Source organism: Dermochelys coriacea, chromosome 1 (assembly GCF_009764565.3).
Source record: "Dermochelys coriacea isolate rDerCor1 chromosome 1, rDerCor1.pri.v4, whole genome shotgun sequence".
NCBI lineage: Eukaryota > Metazoa > Chordata > Testudines > Dermochelyidae > Dermochelys > Dermochelys coriacea.
This window is the reverse complement of record NC_050068.2, coordinates 50,116,279-50,140,196: the sequence shown is the minus strand read 5'-3', so window position 1 is coordinate 50,140,196 and position 23,918 is coordinate 50,116,279. Positions and strand designations below refer to the sequence as shown.

The 23,918-nt window shown below is 40.8% G+C and overlaps 1 protein-coding gene across 2 annotated transcripts in view; it reads right to left on the bottom strand.

The window, feature by feature from the left end:
* NBEA (neurobeachin) overlaps positions 1-23,918 on the bottom strand; it is an 835,554-nt gene that overhangs the window by 613,143 nt on the left and 198,493 nt on the right. For both annotated transcript variants that reach the window (XM_038414552.2, XM_038414563.2), the window contains exon 6: positions 23,469-23,595. In XM_038414552.2, the coding sequence (XP_038270480.1) occupies positions 23,469-23,595 (127 nt within the window). The remainder of the gene's footprint in view (positions 1-23,468; positions 23,596-23,918) is intronic.

The window sequence follows — 23,918 nt, the reverse complement described above, 5'->3', positions numbered from 1 at the left end:
CAGGGCTTCTGACTCTCGGGAGCACCAGAGCTCAAGGCTTTTGATCTGGGGGCGTGCGGGGCTCTAGCTATGGGCAGCAAAGGGAGCACTGCGGCTGAAACCAGTGCTCCCATCATAGCTAAAGCCCCGAACCCCTGCACCCCCCACGGGGCTGAGAAACTGGGAACAGAGCCACAGGGCTGAAGCCCCGAACCCCAGCACCTCCTCCAGATCTAAAGCCCTGAGCCCTGGTGCTCCCAAGAGTCAGAAGCCCTGAAAACCCCCCTTCACCTTGAGGCTGCAGTCCTAACCCTCCCTTACCCCAGCTGAAGCCCTAAGCCCCAGGGCTACATTTCCAAGACAGTATAGAATTTGTGTGCATGTGTGGGTGCATGCATGCGTGCGTCTCTGCTGCTGCCCAATTAATTCTGGTTCAGAGGGTGTCCAGTTGACCGGTAAGTCCGGAACTCTGGTGTTCATATATTTGAGGTTCTCTTGTATCTAACGGCATATCTTCATTGAAGAGTTAACTCGAGTTATCTACACTTGAGCTAACTCCTCTTGAATTAGCTTAGTTCAAGTGAGAATAGCCACACTGCAAAACACTTGAACTGCACACTATCGGATTAGCAGCACAATGTAGTTGTATCCCCACTATGTAACTAGCCTGAGCAGCATCAATAGTGCTTGAACTTCAACCAACAACTTCTGACAGGCCAGCTAGCTCCAGGTTAAAGCACCACCTTAACCAAAGGTTTTGGTTTGTGGACAGGAATCAGGTTAGAGGCAACACTTGTGTTATACCTCAGGCTAGCACTGTAATGAAGACAAGCCCTAAACTGTAAGGTTCCTTAAATGTTCCCTTCTTTCCCATTCTGGATGATATGTCCATCCAAGATTCTCTCTGCTGATATAGAAATGCAGTTTTTTCTTCTAATTCCAGCCAACTCAAAGTTTAATTCCTTTCTAGTAAAAGTCTTGAAAAAACTATTTTATGATACTTGATCAATATGGAGAAACATATTCATGGTTTTTTTTGGGAGGGGGGTTCAGATCCAGCCTTAAAAAGGTGCCCTAGAATAATAAAGCTGATAATATTAGTATAAAATTATAAAGAAAATTGTATTACTGGGCATACTTTGGAACAATTACATTATGTACCCATGCAATATGGGCTTTTCTAGGTTGATCCAATTTCATGGTTTTCAGTGGATCGTCACACCAGCTGCTAACCTTTTGATTTACATGATACCCAGTAGATGATTTTCTACTGAATGAGTCAGTTTCTCAACTCTAAAGATAACCTTTTAATATCCTACATAAGTAATTCCAATGTGTTTGATCTAATTGCATCTCTAAGCCTCTGCCAAATTTCCTTATGATCATTTATATTATGATATTTTTTCAGACTTGGCCACAGATCAATAACTACAGTAAATGTCTACAATCCAGAAACAGTATTATTAATTTAATCCATTTATAGGATGCTTATAACAAGTGCCAGACTGTGAAGACAAAATACAAAATAGTACACATATTATGAAGTAAATGATTTGAGTATAGTATTTTTAAGGACATTAATAGTTAATTTTAAAATTCCAGAAGCTAGTTGAGAATACTGACCACATTAAAAAAATACACTGAGGAAAAATGGTTTCCCATGCAGCTTCCCCTTTTATATCTGTTTGAACTCAACAAGTGCCTTTTATTAAGCACTACTTTCTCTAAGACAATGGGGAAGAAGGGCAGAAGCTTCATGGGCGAAGCGTGACCTGTCTCCCCACATCCCTATTTCCTTTGTTGTAGTTAAAACATCCCTTCCCAAACAGGGAATTTAGATAGAATTCTCTCTCAAACTATAAATCAATGCTTAACTGACTGGAGGGGTTACTCTTCATTAAAAGTCTCACTTCTACCTCCATGACCACGTAACTACAAACTGTAGTTAATGATGATTAGCAAGTGTTTGCAAGATGTGTTAATTTCCACTGAATTTTTCTACTGAATGCATCCGATGAAGTGAGCCGTAGCTCATGAAAGCTTATGCTGAAATAAATTTGTTAGCCTCTAAGGTGTGACAAGTACTCCTTTTCTTTATGCGAATACAGACTAACACGGCTGCTACTCTGAAACCATTCAATTTCTGGTCATACAAAAACAAATAAGATCATTTTAATTTGTCATAAGTTTCTGAATGTGTTTCAAGGAGGACTTGCAAAAGTTGTCTAATTTGAACGTGCCTAACAAGTGTCTAATGTACCTATATCTTAAAGTCTTGTCTTAGTGGTGAAAGTTTTGTCTAAGTTTTTTTCTTTATGCTTCTATGTATGAAAAAAATTCAATCCTGGGCTTCTCACACTCCATAAGCTAGCACTCATGGATTCAGTCCAAAATTTCACAGGCAGCAGTTCCCAGATTGTTCTTTAGGCTTTTTTCTTCTTGAAGTTAAAAATACATAAATAATTAAACATGAAAAAAGTTTGCTCCCTTCAGGCTGCATAGACAAGTTTGGATAATTTCACATTTATGTTAATGAGCTAAGTGGTGCAGTCTTTTGAATAAAATAATGTGCAGGCCTGATCAATTGTGACCATTAAACACCCAATCACACTGTATATAAGAGATGGGGTAATAAATGCTACACATCCTGGCCAAATTTTCAACTTGGGTAATAACCTTCTGAATAGCTTCATTCCCCCCTACTGTTTAAACTAGAAAGTCTTTCTTTCTTTTTAATATAAAATTATCATTCACTTTCTGTTTTAAACTGTAATGTTGCTATGCACTGTTAAATTATTTCCCCTCTCATAAGTGGCTGCATTTAAGCGGTAGGTGTCCTGATTCTTGAACACATAGTTTGTATGTCACAACTGAATTCTTTTGAATGAAAAAGGATTATTTGGAAACGAAGAAATATTAAGTTTAAAATCAATTATATGCTGAATGCTCTGCTTACATTTGCCAATTTAAGTGTTTGATATATAATCCTAAAATTGATGGAATTTTAGTAATCCTATTTATGGGCCACGTTTAACTGTTTTTTCTCCTACATCTGTTGGAAGTGCTCATATTCCACTAGAGCAGTAAATGTAGACATTCAATAAATTAAATCGATCAAGTACTACAGAGCAGACATTGTGGATTCTAGAGTGAATGGTGATAACTCCTGCTATGGAAAAGACTGTGCAACAGTATGTATTAAAATTACATGAATTTATAAAAAAAAACTGCAAACAAGTTTTCCTTCCTCTCTCTTGCTCTGCTCAAAGGTGCTTTTGTTTTTTTTGTTTTTTTTAATTAACAAAAAGTTTAAGTAAAATGTGTTCAGTGGAAATTCATTTTGACAAGGAAAGAAAAAACACTCCAAACAAAATTCTAATCGCAAGCTGAATTTGTTGGTTTTTTTTCCCTCTTTATAGCAAAAATCAGTCCTCAAAGAGGATTAGTACAATTTATTTGCTTGCATGAGAGAGAAAGATTTTAAATAAGTTATGCGCAAGTGAAAACTAAGCATGCATCAGTAGACATCTGTTAACATTTAGCAGACTAATTAGAATCTTGCCCCTCTGTGACTTCACACCAGTTATTGTTTCAACATAGCTTTGTAGACCTAGTCAGAGACTCCTACTCTACCTGAGCTGAGTTCTGCAGGGATGGGGGATATTGATAGAGCAATCTGCCTGAGGGAGATTGAAAATGTCTGAAACAGAGTGCAAAATGTTTTGACCATGGTACCTTAAAATCAGGAACAGGATAAAATTACAAACGCATAATAATAAAAAAAATCAAAACCAGTAAATCCTGCAATTCCTCGAGTGTCCCAGAAAATTTTGTTGCATTCTATTTTAGCTTCAAAACAAAGCTTTCATTTAAAATATATGTTCTTACTTTTTCTGTTGTTAAGATACAGCCATCACAATAAGCCTATGGGCTCACAAAGAAACACCCACAATTTGCAGAAAAAACATCTCCCAGTCATACAACAGCTCGCCTTCTCTGTCTAAGAAAAGTATGTATGTAAACCATCTCCAGTAGGGACAATTTAAATGTTAACATTATTGAGCATGGACATTTTTTCTTTCAAAGAAACAAGAACTTTAGCATAAAGAGTTATATTTAATACAAAATAGTATTACACAGTTAATCTTAAACCTCAAGAAAAGCAGTAGTAAGGGTTCCGAGAGCTAAACTAATTAAGCCACATTGCATATACAGTAGAACCTCAGAGTTATGGACACCTAGGGAATGGAGGTTGTCTGTAACACTGAAATGTTCGTTTTCAGAGTAGCAACCGTGTTAGTCTGTATTCGCAAAAAGAAAAGGAGTACTTGTGGCACCTTAGAGACTAACAAATTTATTAGAGCATAAGCTTTGGTGAGCTACAGCTCAATTCATCGGATGCATTTGGTGGAAAAAAATGCACCAAATGCATCCGATGAAGTGAGCTGTAGCTCATGAAAGCTTATGCTCAAATAAATTTGTTAGTCTCTAAGGTGCCACAAGTACTCCTTTTTATTTTTACTGAAATGTTCGTAACTCTGAACAAAGCGCAGTTCAGGCTCCAGATCCAACAGCTGAGATTCCTGGCCAGGCCTCAGCAGCGAGGCCTGAGCTCCCTACTCAGCCCCAGCATGAGTTTGCAAGCTTGTCCTGCTCCTGGCAGAGAGGTGGGTGTGCAGTGTGTCTGTGTGTGTGAGAAAACAGGCGTTGTCCTCCCAGCCAGGGTATCGGAGGGTAAAAACAGTGCATCTCCCTTCCAGCGGTGGGAAGGGGGTATAAAAATAGCATGAGTGGTGAAAGCAGTGCAGACCCCAGCATTGCTCCTGCTGTGCTGGCTGGCTCTTGCTGCCTTGGGCTGGCAGCCCCAGTGTCTTGCTGTAAGTGGCTGCCCCACATGTGGGGGTGAGGACGGGCAGCTCAGATGTGCCTACCTTTAAAATACAAGCAGGCACAGTACAGTGGGTTTGTTGTGGTGGTGGTTTTTTTTGGTCTCTCCTGCTGCCTGATTACTTACAGTTTCACTTGGTGTCCAGTTGACCAGTCAGTCTATAACTCTGGTGTTCATATCTTTGAGGTTCTACTGTATGTAGTATTTTCTATTCCTGTTCTTGTGGCTACATGTAAAGCTTAACATAGCAATAAAAGTAACACTTATGCAGTGAATTACACAACAAAGCAAGCATGTGCAACACAGAATTAAGAAGATTTACTTCTGCATTTTTTGATTTCGTACGATTTAATTGTGCAATCATAATTTTACATTAGTGCAATTTTTTCCACTGAATTATATGTTTATATTATCCAATTTGGGCTGGCTGCATACATAAGTTAATATCGCAAACCACGGAAGCAACAGTCTTCTGATCTTCAGAGAACTCTGATACAGCAACAGCTGGAATAATATGGTCATTTCTGTGCTCCTCTTTACCTAAAGGAAACTGAAGAACTGAAGACAGTTCAGAGTCAAGTAACAACAATGATAAGGGACTGGAACGTAGGGTTGCTAATTTTGGTTGGATATATTCCTAGAGGGTTCATCACATGACAATCTTTAATGAAAGGTTCATCTTTAAGTCCTGGAGAGTCCAGAACAATCATGGCAGATTGGCAACCCTACTGGAAGGATTAGTGTAGAAGGAAACATTTTTAAAAGGTTAAATAGAAATACCTTGTTTAAGTAATAACCAGGGCTCAAACTGAAAAACAAAATTTGACATTCTCTCCCAAATTCTACTTACAAACCCAACTCCAATGGCTTGACACAAAAGTGAAATACTTCTCACAGAGGATTGTTTAGACATTCAAAATGTGATTAGCCATTCCCTGCTGAGCTCCTCAAATTTAGCTCCCCTACGTGAAGTTTATTTGAACCTTTAGGCAGGGCTGAATGCACATGCCTTGGGCTTTGGCTTCCAGAGTCATGTGATGTCTGTCTAAGCATTTGTTTACTTAAACATATTTCTAGCCCTCGTATTTATAAAGAAAAGCTTTAAAATGTTAATCAAGTGCAACTCAAGCAATGGTGGCCTGCCTGCATCTGCAGACAGTCTCCAGTACAGATAGGAGTCCACCATATATACAAACTAGGCCTTGTTGTTCAGTGGGGAAGCCATACTGGTGAGGGACGGCTTACATGCCCCACCAGGCTCTGCTAGACTCGATTCCACTTGATAGTGTCTCAAATGTCCTTTCAGGCTTCCATCATCCACTCTGTCCTTTTGTCTTCACAGGTTAGTTAAGGATAAAAAAGTCTGGTTATCTCCAAAACGCTACTCATCTGTTGCACTAAAATGAAACTGCAGTCACAGTAGGTTGAACAGATCTTTAAAATATGATCATCTCTCTCCTTTTCTATATGCTGTGATCAGCAGAGAAATGGTTGTGTCCAGGAAAATAATTGGCATTTAAATTATTCTAACTGAAAATTTGGGTCAATATCCCTTTCAGGTGAATATAGTAGTTTACACTTCTTGAAACTACTGTCAGGCTCTTTACAGACTCAGGCACCATTGAATCTGTTTGCATTCAGTTTATATTTTAACAGTGTTCTTCCTTACATCCCTAAGAGAAAGATTTACTAAAAAAAATTAAAACCAAGACGTTTGAGAACCTGATGGCAGCCTCAAAAAACCAAAACCGCACACCACAGTTCCAGCCCAATTAGAGCGCCAGTGGTTAAAAAAAAAGGAGAGATGTGATAACTATCTACAAATATTTAAGGGATAGAAACACTAGGGAGGAAGAGGAATCATCATAAGAGAGGGTATAACCAGGAACCTTGGATTAAAGTTAAGGAAAAGAAAATTTTAGGCTGAATGACAAGAGAGAGATCTATTACTCTGTAGAATAATTTCCCAAAGGAAGCATTGGGAGCCCAAACATTTACTTAAACCTAGACAGGGCAAAATTCTAATAAAAGTACAATATATAAGAGAGAATGCAACACTCATAGGGAGAATGAATAAACAACCTACCAGATCTTTTCTATTTCAGTGTGAGATGGCATATGATGCACCCAAAAACAATGATTGGCTAGAGGCAAGGGTGGACAAAGAGGTACCACCCTGTGAAGTTTCTGCCAGGTCCATCCCCCTATTGTGGTGGTAGAACGGCAGCAGAAAATTGGCTAACAGACCAACAGACTTGCATTGGGAGTGGGGGTGCAGGAATGTCACTTTTGAACAAAGACAAGGGGTTGATTACCAATGGATTTTCACTGGAGGGGAGGGATGCCACTACAAAACCATTAGCTAGGTTTTGCTGAGGGTCACTGGATGACTTGGAGCTAGTCACTGGCTGAAAAACCACCATTCTAGATTAAAGTTCTTGTCATTTTCTACCCTGCCAAGGCCTCTCAAGCCTTATGGCCCACTGTCACACAAATCAAGGCCCTGTTTCAAGGTGTGACAAAGCAAGCAACATACATTGGCGAGCTGCCATCCCGATATTGAAACTGAGAAACATACAGCCATTTCAAACTATGATACTCCACACTACAGTCGTTATAGATTGTATATACTCTTCATACCAAAGAGCACAGTTTACAAGAGTGCATTAAGAGACTTGTGTGATTCAAAACCACACAGTCTTGGGTCTCAATTGTAAGGGCAGAGAAGCAGTGAAGATAGCTTTCTGACTTCCTCTGGGTGCTCTATCTGCTATGCTGCTCCTATTTCACATGATGTAGTTGCACAGTATATAGGGAACTGTTCTGATAGTTTATATATCCCGTAATCTCTGTTCTATAGATCAAATTGTTCTCAAATTGAGAATCAGGACCCCAAAGCGGATCACAACTCCATTTTAATGGGGTTGCCAGGGCTGCCTTAGACTTGCTGGAGCCCAGGCCTGAAGCCCGAGCCCCACCATCCGAAGCCAAAGCCTGAGAGTTTCAGCCCTGCACGTTGGGACTCAGACTACAGGCATGGGGCTTGGGCTTCCTCAGGCTTCGGTCCCACCTCCTGGGGTCATGTAGTAATTTTTATTGTCAGAAAGGGGTCACAGTGCAATGAAGTTTGAGAACCCCTGCTATAGATCATAGATGCATTGGGGGGGGGGACAGTATCAACTGCAGGCAGAACTTAGGTGACAAAAAAGGCTCATTAGGCCACAAAAATAAGTGCTCCTTCACTAGCTGGCCCAAATTGTAACATTCCAAAAGAATCCAAACAAACAGTCTAATTCTCATTCATCAAAGAACAATTTTCTTGTCCCATGAGAAAAGACAGTTCAAAATGGGGAGAGGGTCCAAAAAAGATAGGTCTCTAAATACCAACAGGTTGACCTAAAAGCATGCATACACTGGTGATCTGATGTCAAGAAATACAGGCAGTAAAGCACTAACAGGAGTAGCTCTGCTGCCACAAGTGTAGACTCAAGCACTTTTAGACTCTAGGAGGAAGCCTGACCTTAACCTTGTTACTTACACAGAAATCGAGACCTGGTGAAAGTGTCGTTATGTAGCTTCACTTGTTTGTGCAGCAGATGTTATGGTTATGCTAATGACTATGAATTTGCTTCAGGTTACCACTACACCTAAATGTACAACATACCATCAAAATGGCATCAATCTGACAGCACTGCCAGAAACACATCATATGCTCTGTGCTGAAGCCAGTGCTAAATTTGTACTGAAAAAGGTGCTGGGGTGACAGGAGCTCATAATAGAGGGAGAGACCAAAGGAAAATGTAACTGAGCTGTCAAAGTAAAAATAAAGAGAGTCTCAAAAACAAGTACTGGAGTTGCAGTAACCGACGTTCTTCGAGATGAGTGTCCCGGTGGGTGCTCCACTCCAGGTGTTGGTGCGTCCCTGCGCCTTCGCTCAGAAATTTTTACAGCAGTACTTGTACCAGTTGCGCATGCGCAAAGCTTGTCCCCCTCCCCCACCCCGCTCTGAGTGTACCTTAATAGTAGGCGTGCGCGACCAGTCTCCTCAGTTCCTTCTCTACAACAGAGACTACCCCAACTCTGAAGTAGAGGGGAGGAGGGTGGGTAGTGGAGCACCCACAGGGACACTCATCTCGAAGAACGTCAATTACTGCACAGGGTGAGTAACCTCTTCTTCTTCGAGAGCTGTACCTGTGGGTGCTCCACTCCAAGTGACTTAAAAGCAGTGTATCTCAAGGAGATGGGGACTTCGCACTGGGTAAAAATGCAGTGGATAAAACAGCTCTGCCTAATCGTGTATCCCAGAGGGGGCCCTGAGTAAGGGCATAGCGCTTAACAAAAGTGCATTCGGAAGATCAAGTGGCTGCTTTACAGATGTCAGTCAGGGGAACTTTGAGTAGAAAAGCCACGGAGGTAGCCATCGATCTAGAGGAGTGAGTTCTGATGTCTGCTGGAGGCGTAACTTTCTGTATCTGATAACAGAGTTGGATACAGTCAGAAATCCATTTTGAAAGTCTCTGGGTTGAAATAGGTGTCCCCCTGGATCGCTCTGTGATGGAGACAAAGTCTAGAAGAATTCCTAAAGGGCTTGGTTCTATGCAAATAGAAGGACAAACCCCTGCATATGTCTAGAGTAGGCATTGTGGATTCAAAAGAGTTTGCATGTGGTTTAGGAAAGAAGGTCGGCAGGTGTATTGGTTCATTGATGTGGAATGATGAATGGACCTTTGGAAGACATTTGGGGTGTAATTGAAGGGTAACTTTGTCCTTAAAAAATAGGGTATATGGTGGGTCTGCCATGAGAGCTGCTATTTCTCCTGCCCATCTGGCAGAAGTGATTGCCACTAAGAATGCTGTTTTCACAGAAAGGTGTAGGAGGGAGCAAGTGGCTAGGGGTTCAAATGGTTGTTGAGTTAAGCAAGATAATACTAAGTGAAGGTCCCGTGGAGGAGTAGGAGGTCTAACATCTGGGTATAGAGATTGAAGTCCTTTGGTATGATGGGATAACATGATTTTGGTAATTAATTGATCTTTAAATATTCATGGTAAATAGACCCAATGGCCTGTGATGGGATGTTAGATGGGTTGGGATTTGAGTTACTACAGAAAATTTTTTCCTGGGTATCTGGCTGGTGAATCTTGCCCATATGCTCAGGATTTAGCTGATCGCCATATTTGGCGTCAGAAAGGAATTTTCCTCCAGGGCAGATTGGAAGAGGCCTTCCTCTGTAGCATGGGGCATGGGTCACTTGCTGGAGGATTCTCTGTTCCTTGAAGTCTTTAAACCACGATTTGAGGACTTCAATAGCTCAGACATAGGTGAGAGGTTTTTCACAGGAGTGTGTGGGTGAGATTCTGTGGCCTGTGTTGTGCAGGAGGTCAGACTAGATGATCATAATGGTCCCTTCTGACCTTAGTATCTATGAACCTATGAGAAAATATTTAGTGATCAGATGAGCAAACACAGAGGTACTGTCAATTTTATCATGGAAAGTTGTCATAGCAGCTAGGTGGACTTTGATGAAGCTAAAGGAAAGGCCAGATTGTTTGAGGTCTAACATGTAGTCGAATATAAGAGAAAGAGGTGGAGACATAGGAGGCAGGTGTTTAGTTGAGCATCATTATGTAAATCTTTTCCACTTTTAGAGATAGGTGGTGTGAGTAGACTGTGTTGTGCTATGTAGGAGCACTCTGACCTTCGTCAGAGCATGCTAGTTCATTTTGGGAGAACCATGTCAGTACCACGCTTTGAGGTGAAGCATGGACAGGTTGGGGTAGAGAAATTGGCAGTGTTGCTGCAATAGGAGGTTTGGAATGAGAAGCAACGAGGTTCGTGGTTAAGTTGACATCCTGGTAAGGAATGGGAACCCTGGTTGTCTGGGCCATGCTGGAGCAATCAGGATCACCTTGGCACGATCTGTTTGTATTTTTGTCAGAACTCTGTGGAGAATCAGGATCAGGGGAAAAGCATAGAGTAAGTGCTGGTGCCACGGAATCATAAATGCATCTCCCATGGAGTGTTTGCCAAGTCCTGCTTTGGAGCAAAATTCTGGGCATTTTCTATTTTCCGCAGTTGCGAAGAGGTTTATGGTTGGGTAGCCCCAAATGCGGAATATGTTGATGATGATCGTTTAGTTTATCTCCCATCCATGGTCCCTGGGAAAGCGTCTGCTTAATTCGTCTGCTGTGGTATTCATAGCACTGGGAAGGTAGGCAGCTGATATCCGGATATTGTTTGCAAGGCACCAGTTCCAGAGTTTCATAGCTTCTGTGCAAAGCGAATGAGAGCAAGCTCCTCCCTACCTGTTTACACAGAACATGCAGGCAACGTTGTCTGTCATTATCTGTACATGTTGGTTCCGGATTAATGGGAGGAAGTCACAGCAGGCATTGCTCATAGCATGAAGTTCCAGAACATTTATGTCCTGGAGGTTTCTGTTGGAGACCATAGCCCCTGGGTTATGTGATGCAACGTGTGAGCACCCCGCCCAGGGGATGTGTTGGTAGTCATTATGATGGATGGAGCCTCCTGGACAAAGGGGACTCCAGGGCAGAGGTTAGAGGCAACTGTCCACCATAGGAGACAGTCTTTGACTTGGAAAGGTATGGATAGGGGTTTGTTTAGGGCATGTACATTGGGTCTATAAACCGTGGCCAACCAAGCTTGGAAGCACCTCATGTAGAGTCGTGCATTTTGGACCACGAACGTGCATGAGGCCATGTGACCTAGTAGTTGGAAGCAGTCTTGACTGGTGCCTTGAGGACTGTTGAGAAGTTTTGTTGCCAGCTGCTTTATGGTGTTGAAGCAATAGGACAGGAGAGATGTTATTCCCATCCGGGAATTGAGGTGTGCTCTGATAAACTCCAGGTGCTGGGTAGGAATTAATGTGGATTTGTCGTTGTTTATTTGTAGGCCCAGGGATAGGAAACTATCGACGGTGAGTTGCGTGAATCGAAGCGCTTCGTTGAGCATTGAGGCTTTGAGAAGGCAGTCATCTAGGTAAGGAAATATTATGACTCCTTGCTTCCTGAGGTGGGCAGTAACTACAGCCAGGAGCTTGGAAAAAACACGGAGGGCAGTGGATAGGCCGAAGAGTGATTTCTGGAAGTGCTGGGTATACGTGGGGTAGTGTGGACATTGGTATCTATATTGTCGCCTTCTGGTCGTATGGGTTTGTATTCCTAAGGACCAGAGAGTTGCCTTTGAATTCTTCATTGAGTGAAGGACATCGTTCGTTGTGGAGACAAACAAACAGTTTGTCGCTGTTGAATGGAAAGTCTTCAATAGTAGTCTGGACCTCTCGAGGAAAAGAAGAGGAAGAGAGCCATGAACCTCGGCACATGACTACTGCGGTAGCGGTGGATCTTGCTGCAGTACTGGCCGCATCGAGGGTCGCTTGAAGAACGGTACATGATATTATTTGTCCCTCAGAGACTAAAGCAATAAATATTTGTTTCTTTGCTTCTGGAATGTCCTCAATAAAGTTCATGAATTTGTTGTAATTTTTGTGATCATATTTGCCCGAACGGCCGTAAAATTAGCAATTCAAAATTGTAGGGTGGAAGATGTGTATGCTTTACGTCCAAGCAGATCTAAACGTTTACTGTCTTTATAGGTTGGGGTGGAGCGGGGATACTGGTGCTTGTTCTTTTGGTTGATTGTGCCAACTACCAGCAAGGTGCTGGATGAGTGAAAAGAAATTTAGAGCCTTTGGAAGGGATGAAGTACTTGTGGTCTGCTTGTTTGCAAGTAGGTAAGCTTGCAGCACGAGTCTGCCAGATGGCTTTGGCAGATTCCAGAAGGGCTGGGTTGATCGGCAATGCAACCCTGGAAGAAGGTGGCGGCTACAGGATGTCCATTAATTCATGCTGTTGATCAGGAACCTCCTCCAGACTGATTCTTAATTTACTGGCCACTCTTTTTAAAAGGTCTTGAAATTTTGAAAAGTCATCTGAAGATGACAGGAGAGGAGGAAGCAGGGCTTCATCAGGCATAACAACTGGGTCTACTGGGTTAGAGACAGGTCGTGCCTGATTCTGGTGCTGTTTGGTGACTGGCACCAGTGGCAGGTTCGTGAACTTGAGGTGCTGGGCCAGTGTCGGGCCTGGTTGAGGTGGCATAGCGAGTGTGGTCTCGAGGATAGGATGCCCACGGGGCCTAATATTGCCACTGTGGTACCATTCACTGGTTTACACACCACGGGGCAGGATCCTGAGAGTAGGACAAGGTGATGTTTCTATGAGCTTTATTAACTGAGATCTGAGGACAAGACTCTTCATATGGTGAAAAATCCTCCTGGAGACCAGCTTCCTCCTCACTGGAAGAAGGCTGTTCGGACCCTGGTTGAGCATTTGGTGAGAAGTAGGCATTCAGTAAGGGTGACTGCAGAATGGGTGACACAAGCAGGTCACTTGACTGTAAATTGCAGTGCTGAAGCTCCTCTGTGTGGTGAGGGCTGTGCGAGAGGAATCTGCTGCAACTAAAAGTTCCTCTGCACCGGTCTTCTCTAAAGTTGTTTGGCTGCCAGCGAGCTCAGCGGGTGTCTGTTCCGGGAGAGCGGTGATATCCTATTGGGGGTCAGGCACAGCCGAATGTGTCGGCACCGCTTCCACCACAGTGCCGAAAGGTGCCATCTGAAAGGCAGGCAACTGGAAGCCTGAAGCCTCAGCACCGGAGCTGCACTACCACCACAGCTGCAGGTGGCTTGTGCCCAGCACGTCAAAAAACTGTTCAGCTGGGGAAGCTCTGGGAGGGAGGAGATATATGGCAATATCCAGCTGAATAGAAGATTTAATAATTATATTACTGCATGTTTCTCTAAATAAAAAGTTCACTGTTGCAACAATTCACATTTTATTTCTTATATTCACATGGCCATGATTTATAAACTTTTAAACTTTCAAAATCAAATCAGTCACCCTCAAGTTAGATTTTTTCTCAGTGTGTGCATCTAAGTGTGTTCAAGAAGTATCTATAAGCTTAGTGCCAGTGAAATTTAAACACTCAGTCCAGATGAATACACACACAAAACGAAAGTACAATGAAGGTATAATGAATTCCTTCATTATAACAAATGTAATGCATTTCTCTGGGATAGTACAGCAAAAGTATGCAGTAGGTTAGAGGTTGTCATGGGCTAATAATTACACAAGTGCCTCAAAAATAAAATGATTACAAGTTCAAGAGCAATTTTAATAAATGAAGGTTTTTTAAAACCGTTTTTATTTATTTATGTAGGTGTCCAAAAAAGAGAGAGTCCTTTATAGATATTCTTAGTTTGAAAAATTGTGTAATTTTTAAAATAGAAATACTGAACATCAGTGTTCATAATCTGGATTGTCTTTTACAAATATTTCTAGGGCCTTTAACATGCCTAATTATATTTTAGTAAAAATCTCCCTTTTTATAGTTCACTATTTTTATTACATATGCTTTATATTTGCCTTGCTGTTTTACATATTTTATATATGTAATATGTATCAAAATACATTAAAATTAAAACCAATGGTGGTATTAATATTGGAAAAGGCTAGCTTTCATGAATTTTAGTGGTGTTTAATTTTAAAACAGTTCATATTTTGTCAGTGAAGAGGAAAAATCTGCAAATGACAAAAATATTTGTTAGTCAAAACAGAGAACTAGGAAGATCTTCAGAGGAATGTGATCTCTCTCTTTCACTCTCTGGAAAACTTGTCAAACAGAACAATTCTATGTTGCCCATAACTTGAGTATGGACAGCTTTAATATTGGTTCAGTAAAGAATAAAATCAGTTCTTCTTCAGAGATTGAGGATAATAGATATTTTTTGGCAAAAAACTTTATGACAAGTAAATCCTTAAGAGAATCACTGGAAGGTAAGATTGCCTACCACTAGGAAGTCAAAACTGGCATTTAAGTAGTTAAACACACCAATTATCAATCCACCAGTTTTAAAATTACAATTTAACTAGTCAGTTGTTTTGTCAATAGGTGCATCTTTTGAAGGTCTACATGCACATTTTATGCTGGAGGAGCATCTGATCACAACTGGAGTGACATCTCTAAACAAGGCAAAAAGAAATCCAGGCACAAATTGCAAAGGACACTGTTTGGATTTCTTATGCTGGAGTTGGCAATTGTATTTGATGGTGGTATATTCCCCCAATATACTATACTGCATGTGCACATCATACATATACACTATTAATGGGAAATAAAAGATGCATATAAAATCTCATTACAAAATACCCAACTTTATCCAATGAAGTCTTTCTTTTCAGCACCTCCTATACCCAACACCCGACACTAAAACGTGTAATCTCTGTTGAATACAAAATTGGTAAGCAATCATCCACTCTAGACACACTTGGCAAATCAGTGAACACATGATCACCTGAAAGTGATACTCACATAATGAAGCATACACCTGTTACTAGTTCAAAGTTAGTAAAACCTCAGACTGAACACAGAGAGCCAATTTTGCATAAACTAAAACTGACATTTTTTCCAGGGATGGCCTACAGCAAAATCAAAAAATATTTGACAAAATATGGGCAACATCGAATTGTTCTGTTAGACAAGTTTTCCAGAGATTGAAAGAGAGAAATCACATTCCTCTGAAGATCTTCCTAGTTGTCTCTGGTTTTGACTAACAAATATTTTTGTCTTATTTGTTGGTTAGTTACAACCAAACAAACTATGCTCATTTATGGTAAAAATGAGTGAGATGACGACTTCTTGATAAAATAAAGACTGACAGTTCTAGCAGTAACAAGAAAAGAAACAACCACTAAGACCCATAGCATCTTGGTACTGAAACCTTAATCAAAAGGTAAATGATTTTGTTTTGGCCTGGGATTGTAATACACGTATAATTGCTTCCAAAAAGCACAAGCAAAAGAGCTGAAAAAGGTTCAAGTCCCAGAGAGACCATGGCAAAATCAAGAAGGATTTATTTGAATTCAAATAAAATTAATTTACTATTGACTGCTACTATAGGTTTGTACTTTCAAAACTAATCTATATCAAATCTGTAAATCTTTAAATCAAGACTTGGTATCTTTCTAAGGGCTTAGCTACACATGGGGCAAGGAAGAGTATATGCCTGTGGATTAGGTTTGTGTTAAACTGTTGTAGAATAAATATTCCAAAATAATTGCATCCTCATGGTCGGGTTTTAGCTGCTTTGATCTGAATCAGTGCATACACATGGCACTGACTTTTTTCGAAGTAAGCACTCAGCATTCTGGGCAGCTATCCATAGTGCTTTGTTCCCAGCTGTGACACAGCACCCCATATTCATCATCATTGTATCATTATATGATTATGACAGTTATGATGTATCTTGTACAAAATGTGTCATGTGAGGTGTCTATGAAAAATATGAATATCCTATTTGCGTGCATGTATCATTTTCATATCTGAAGTTATGAATATTAACTATTTATCTGTATTTCAGATGCAGTTACACCTGGGTAACACCCACTAGGCAAGATGCTTCCAGTCTAGACAGCTGGTTGTGAAGGGCCTGTTCAAGGTAATGGGCTATTAAAGGAAATAGCAGGCTTTAGGAGAAGCTTATCACCCACCTGGTGAGCCTTCCTGAAAATGCTCCAGACAGCCTATGAGCAATGGCTGCTATGACTCAGCACAACGTGCAAGGCATGTGACCAGACAACATGACATTGAACTGTATTTTGGTACCTATATTTTTCCACAAACCGGGCTGGAAACTTAGCTTGGAACAAAGGGTTCCTGCCATATGGAAAAACTATACAAAAGAATTCTTGAGGAACAAAGACTGAACTGGCGGAAGTGCTGGTCCCAGGCTAAAGGGATTTCTACCCAATGTATGGAAACTTGGTGGACTGCTTGTATCTTCAATCAGGGTGAGAAATTGCTAATCCAAATCCTTTCGATCTAGTATATTAGGCTTAGTTTGCAGTTTCTGTTTGTTAGATAATCTGCTTTGATCTGTTTGCTAACACTTATAATCACTTAAAATCTATCTGTCATAAAGAAACTTGTTTTATGGTTTATTTTAACCAGTGTGTCTTTGAAGTGAAGCATCTGGAAAAATCTCACCTTGGTTAACACAGGCTTAGTGCATATCTTTCCCACACTGAGGGGAAAGCGATCTATATTAATGAGCTTGCATTGTACAGATCCCTGTGCAATGCAAGATGGTATAATTCTGGATGTATATCCAACAAGGGGGCAAGGCTGGAGAAATGGGAAGTTAGCTGTTGTCTTCTGTTTGTCCTTGAGTGACTTAGATAAAAGCACTCAGGTAGCTCAGTTGGATGTTTGATGCCACCTGCTGTCATTTTGGGTGAGAACAGGGCCTGGAGAGGCTAACCGAATCACCAGCAGAGCAGTGTGAGAAGGGGCAACCCAGTTGACTGGTTAGGAGGCACAGCAGTTCCCGCGGCTCCCAGACTGCACCCCGAGGGTGACAATCCATCACGTAGTGCATACACTTGGCATTGACGTTTTTCAAAGCAAGCACTTAGCATTCTGGGCATGTATCCCATAATGCTTTGTCCTGCTGTTGGGCTCTACGAATTCTGAAATTTTTCTCATGGCACACTGTGGGATACCTACAGGAAGCCTCTAGGATTCTGGGACTTAAGATCAAACTAAAATTTCCACGATTCTTCTGTCTTTTGTGAGCCAAAGCCATTTTAAAACTGCTGTCAGGCTGGGGGGAACCTCAGTTACTTGCCACTGCCCAGGCACCAATTAATACACAATATCTGATGCACACACATTTATAATCATGCACCCAGACAGATCTGGAAGCTAGCTGCCATACTGTTGAGCCAATTTGTGGCTCAGAAGATTTGGCTTTTAAAGTGCTTTATGCAACTGACTGGGGTGTTTATCATATTTATGGGAGATCTGGTGTTTTATGAGACTTTAGTGAACTTTTGTGAAAATAATTTTTACTGAACATCAAATAGCACAAATAATAAACCATTTATAGAACAAAATTGCAAACTTTTATCAATTCCAATCAGAATATAAAACAAAGCAAACGTTATACAACATTACAGTGAAGATGTGTAACAAATGCCTAGAAGTTCTGAGTTTGTACAAATGTTTCTGCTGTACTGGTCACATGAATGTGTAGGTACGAGATTTCTGCATGGTGTCTTTGCCTTTTGGTATAGGATGGTGTGGGAAGAAACCATCATTTGTGGGTGTAGGAGTTAAGGAGGGCTCCCAGCATTCACTGTTTTCAACATCCTGGGTGGTGGTGATGGAGGGACGAAAGTGCCTGTTTGAACTTTAGAAACGGTACTGCTGCTCCCAGTACACGTTATTCTCCATGGGCTGCAGGACATGGAAGGGCTTTGGTTGAGATGCTGAGCCAGAACATTTCACCAAAGTGCTCTCTGTCACTTGAGGGAGGATTCTCTGCTCCTTGAAGTCTTTAAACCATGATTTGAGGACTTCAATAGCTCAGACATAGGTGAGGTTTTTCTTAGGAGTGGGTGGGTGAGATTCTGTGGCCTGTGTTGTGCAGGAGGTCAGACTAGATGATCAGAATGGTCCCTTCTGACCTTAGTATCTATAAGACTAATTTTTTATATCAGGTCCAGGAGCTGGTTTTGCCCATCCCTATCTTTCTCAGTGGTTTCCCTTGTCAATTGTCTTCTTCTCTCTCAGCAATGACAATTTCTCAGTCCTTCTGTCTCTCTGCAAGGAGAACATCCCTCTACTCTTCTGTTTTCTTAGCCCTTTTCTGGGATGCTGACAAGTTTTGGTCTTTTTTTTCATGCCCCAGAGATTTTCTATGCATTTTGCAATTGGTGACAGTCCTGTCCTTGGATGCCATGCACCATCAGGCACAGGAGCTGAGGAAGCTGAGAAACCAAACAAGTATTTATTGTAGTATTTCAAATCTCCAGCCTTCAATGATAAACTGTTGCTTTTGTCTCGGTTTTGGAATACCATTTTCACAGTCTCTTCCTAGTCTGGGGAGAACTTGCATATTGTAAGACATTTTCCATCTTACTTGTCTTTTGTATAATAACCCTAATCCTATGTTGTTGTAGAGATTGGCTAGGTGTGCAGCATGGTTTGGGGATTAGGGCTGGTGTTTTATGTTCGGCTAGCAGGCTGAGTGGACAAACGCAGCATTTGAGGTTTGCATAGGCTGGGTGGTTGACTGGGAATATGCAGGGGGAAGGTTAGTAATTGCACGTGCACCTGTGCAGTCAGTCCTTCTATTGCAGCATGTTATCCTAATATGAATTACCAAGAAATAGACATAGAGATTGTTAAAAAGGCAATGGGCAGACCAGAAAGACAGGCATATATGTTACTCATCGGAATGGTTTCCTGCCCTTCCTCAGAAGTGCTGCATGACTGGAAGGGGAACCCTACCTATACAAGCAGCCCCAAGAAGGTTGCTTTGCCTTGAAACATCATGCCAAAATAGAGCTTTATCTTTGCCTTCAGTTCTGTTTTATATCACCTGCCAACTGGCACAAAGTGTACAGCAAAATAAATAGCGTTCTGCTGTAACTGATTTTGAACTTAAGGAGCTAATGCTGAGAGTCTTACTTGAGCTTGAGTTCTCTTATGAACTCTATGTATTTTTAGTATTTCACTTTAGGAAATATCTCTCATAAAATGCTAAGTTAGCAATACCCAGAAATTTCAGCTCAAACTGTGAAGCGAAATGTTTATTGGGTGGGGGGGCGCTTTTGCATTTTTCTTCCTGTAACTGATATTTCAATAAACATGTCTACATTACAAGGGTTTTTTAAAAAAAATATAGAATGACTGCAGAGCAATAGCTTGACCAGGGGCAGAGGGTCCCACGATCAACCAGCTGGGAAAAGGAACATGAAGAGCACAGGAAAGGAGTGTTGGGGGTGGATGCCAGTAAAGCAAATAGCTGAGGGAACTGAAAATATCAAGGAATAATCCCCTTCAGATCTTAAATTCCCAAGCAATGATACCAATTTTTGGAACACAGCTTGATGGGGATGGAGCGCTGGAAGCTGACCAGGTTTGGAAAGGCTCTTAACTCTTGATGGTGCCCACTGGACAACAAGAACAAAATATTTTTAAGTTACCCATACAGTTTTATTGTAATATAGGACAGAATACTTACTGTGAGAGGTCTCCTTCCCAGCACTATCATGCCGAGTATAGACCTGGGTTTTTGGAATTGTTTGTTTCAATGGGTTTGCCTTAGGTTTTCATGTGGGGAAAAGACCCTGGCTTCCACAGGAAATCTGGTCAGAGTAGGAGACTGTGTTCTCTTTGATGCCTTCAGTGCTGCCTGTGACATACCAGGTGGTTGTCTTCTTGGAAAAAATTTGATCCTCAAAAGTAGAGGCGAGTACTTGAAGCACTGCAAGAGGTCCTTTTTCTGTTCTTTGTATGGGTTTTTCCCCACAATTCTGCAGGTGCTCATTCCCTGTGTTGCAGCAGTGAGAATTCCAAAGAGTGACCCCTCTAAGCTATTTGCTTTGATATACACTAGTATATCTTCACATTATGGTATCTGTTAAGGCAGGACTGAGTGGTCTTTTCTCCCCAGATCACAAGAAAATCCCTGACTCTGTGCATGGCTCCATGCTCATGTAATGCTCCAGAAGTGTCTCATCACAAGTGGGGTGTTCCTGACTAGCGGTGAAATCCAGTCAACATGATCACAGAGAAGTAGAGGGGACACAGGCAAACATACTAAGATCCTGGTGTAAAGCAATATAGTATGGGATGGCAGTGGGAGGACTGAAAAATTAATCTGATACATAGATGCATCCACACAATTGAATTTAACCTACTTTCAAAGTGGATTATCCAATTTGCACTAATTGGCCACCTAATTTGGAAGAAACTTGTGTCATGTGTACACAGGGCATTTTAATTTAAAAAAAGAATGAAACACCCAACCCAACCGTTTGTGTATGAGCCCTAAATTTTAATAAAAGTTATGGTCTTGATGCAGATATTACTGGGTTAGGTTCTATAGCCTATGTTATGCATGAGGTCAGAATAGTTTACCTTAAATAGAATAGCTGGCCTTAAAATCTATGTAATTACAATTTCAAGGCATGGAATACCACAGAGTCCGATTACTGCTAATAGATCCAGCAGGAATCCATTAGGGCCTACCAGTTTGTGTACACACCTCAGAGTAACAGGCTAGACAAATGAGCTACCCGCACAGGGAAAAAAATCTGACAAAGATTTACTCCTTGCCCCTTTTGGATCATAAATACACAGCAATAGAAGGAATGGAGTTTGCCAGTTCACATGTTAATGAGCAAACAAAAATTTTACTTCACATAATATCTCAGTACCCAAAGCAAAGAATATACCAACACTAATATACCATTGGAAGAAAGGCAAAACACAAACAAGTTTACTGTAACAGACATATAAAGTTGTTGTGCAAACTGACAACTGGATAACAAGTCCAAATGAGAATGAATGTGTTGGGGACACCGGGCATGGCCACTAGGTAACTCAAGGGGATGGAAGACCACGAGTGTCGATGAAGCACCCTCGCTCTAGGCCCAGATGGCCCCCCCTCCTTCCCTCTTCTGCCTGGAGATACTCACAGCCTTCACAAAAACAAAAGGAGTACTTGTGGCACCTTAGAGACTAACAAATTTATTAGAGCATAAGCTTTCGTGAGCTACAGCTCACTTCATCGGATGCAAATTTGTTAGTCTCTAAGGTGCCACAAGTACTCCTTTTCTTTTTGCGAATACAGACTAACACAGCTGCTACTCTGAAACCTCACAGCCTTCAGGCTGAGAGATTTGTAACAGTGTATTGCAGGCACAGACTAGCTGGAGCAAGATTAGGTCAAGCAGGACAGGAATGTTAGATAGTGCTGAACAACCAACTCCATATATGGGGGAATAGATAAGAGGAAAAAGGGGAACTGGCCGGTATACCGGATTAGTTATATGGATACTTAGGACAACTTGCTATTGGATAAGCATGCTAAAGAATGAATGTATAAAATGTGTGTAACTGCTTGCACTGGTGTGCAAGATTTGAGATTGTTGTCTCCCTGTACCGCTTGAAGCTTCAAATAAAACTTTTCTACTTCTCCACCCCGTTGTGATTATTGGGCGATGCACACCGGGCAACGAATCCAGCTGTTGCCTGCCTCAGGCATTTGGTGCCAGCAACAAATGTTAAAAAACTGGAAGCCAACAGAATCACTATCCCATAGAAGCATCAGGATTATATATTGTGGAAATGAACAGTGGAAGATGCTAGAGAAATATTCATGTTACCAGGAATAAGAGACATCCCAAATCTCTACTGATACCGGAGAAAGGTGAAAGCTTGTTTCTCCATGGAACAGATAAAGCAACAAAAATCTGCATCACTGCCAGCAGACTCATTACAGGCACTAACGTCACCAAAGTCACCAAGCGCAAAATAAATTCAGTAAATAAATTTCGGTATTTTTATTCAGAAATTAAATGACCTATGTAATAAAACATATCTTTTATAGTAAAATGCTGACAAACTCAAAACAAAAAGCTGGGATCCAGAGCAATAAAGAAACAGGACAAAACTGCAAAGTATTACTACTGGACAGGGGCAGCTAATTTTTTTCCCCAGCATCTTTCCATAGGTCAACTTTCCAAAAATGTACTGTATGAAAGCTGGATCATGAGATCAGGCCTCTGGAAATGCAGATGACCAAGTGTGTCACAACTTTGCAAGAGTTACCAAGAACTCGCTAAATGGAGGGTAAAGGTTTTTGAAAATCCAACTACATTTAAAAGATTTCTTAAAAAACAGATTAAGAATTTGCCCATCACCAAACAAAATTTCCTTATTATACACAGCTCAAGCAGTATTTAAATATGTAGCAAACCTCAATTCCACAGATTCCAAGTGAGATTAAACTTAATCCATACTGCACATCACTATGTATTGCATAGTACTAATTTAACTTCCAGGAACCTTAGAAATGTATACATCAGCCACTGAGTTTCATTTCATTACTCAACATTATTTTCCATTACAAAATTGAGTGAGGCAGCTGTCAGTATGGTTAGCTGGATATTTTATTTCAGCTCTCATCAATGTACAGTTTGATAATACATTCTTTGAAAACAAAGGGCAAAATTTTTAGAAGAACGTTGAAGCTTACTGAACAGAAACATATATAGCTTTTAAAAACAAAAGTAAATCAGTTCATCAGGATAATAAAAATACCCTGGCAATCTTTCTTTAACTGAAACTCTGTTTCAACAGTATTTAAGCACTGTGGCAGGGACTGTTTTCATTCTATGTTTGTACAGCACCTAGTACAATGAAGTCCTGGTCCATGACTAGGGTGCCTACGCGCCATGACAAACAAAATAAACAAATAAAAAGAGTTGGCCCGATATATAGGTATGTATTTCTTCATAAACCATTACTATATACCTCCCATGGTTTCTTGTGCTGATGCCCTGTTCTAACTCTGACATATAATTCATATGACAGAGCATAGAAACTAATTATAAATATGAAGTGAGAAATGATCACTTTTACTGTGACACCAAGGGAGTCTATTTCCTCATAGAGGTACTTGATCCCACTTCCATAATCATTCTTCATTGTGAACACTATTTTGCTTACCTTGCGTGGCTGAAAATCATACTTCACACAATGCTGAAAACCTTTTCCTTTTGATTTCAACGATGTAACTATTAAGCAGTTGCCAACGAAATGAGCAGAGTACCCAACTCCTTTGCTAGTGCGAAAACTGAAAAGAAAGAATAATTAAGGACAAAGTAGTATAAAACGCTCTGGGACAAAGGGAATTTTGGGCACAACCCCCAGTAAATCTTTACAAGCAATACAACTTTTGAAGCACAGAGCAAAGTATTTTCCTTTCTTTTAGATAATTATTAGCTGATGTATCAGGGAAATAGATTAAATAGATCTACACACATTAATCTAGGTATTTAGACAATATTAAAGCTCAGTTCTCTCAAAAACAGCAGTTACTCATATAAAACTCCTGGGAAGTACAAAATATCTCCACTTTACGGAGAGAAATGTTGCACTAAGACATTAAGGTCCAGA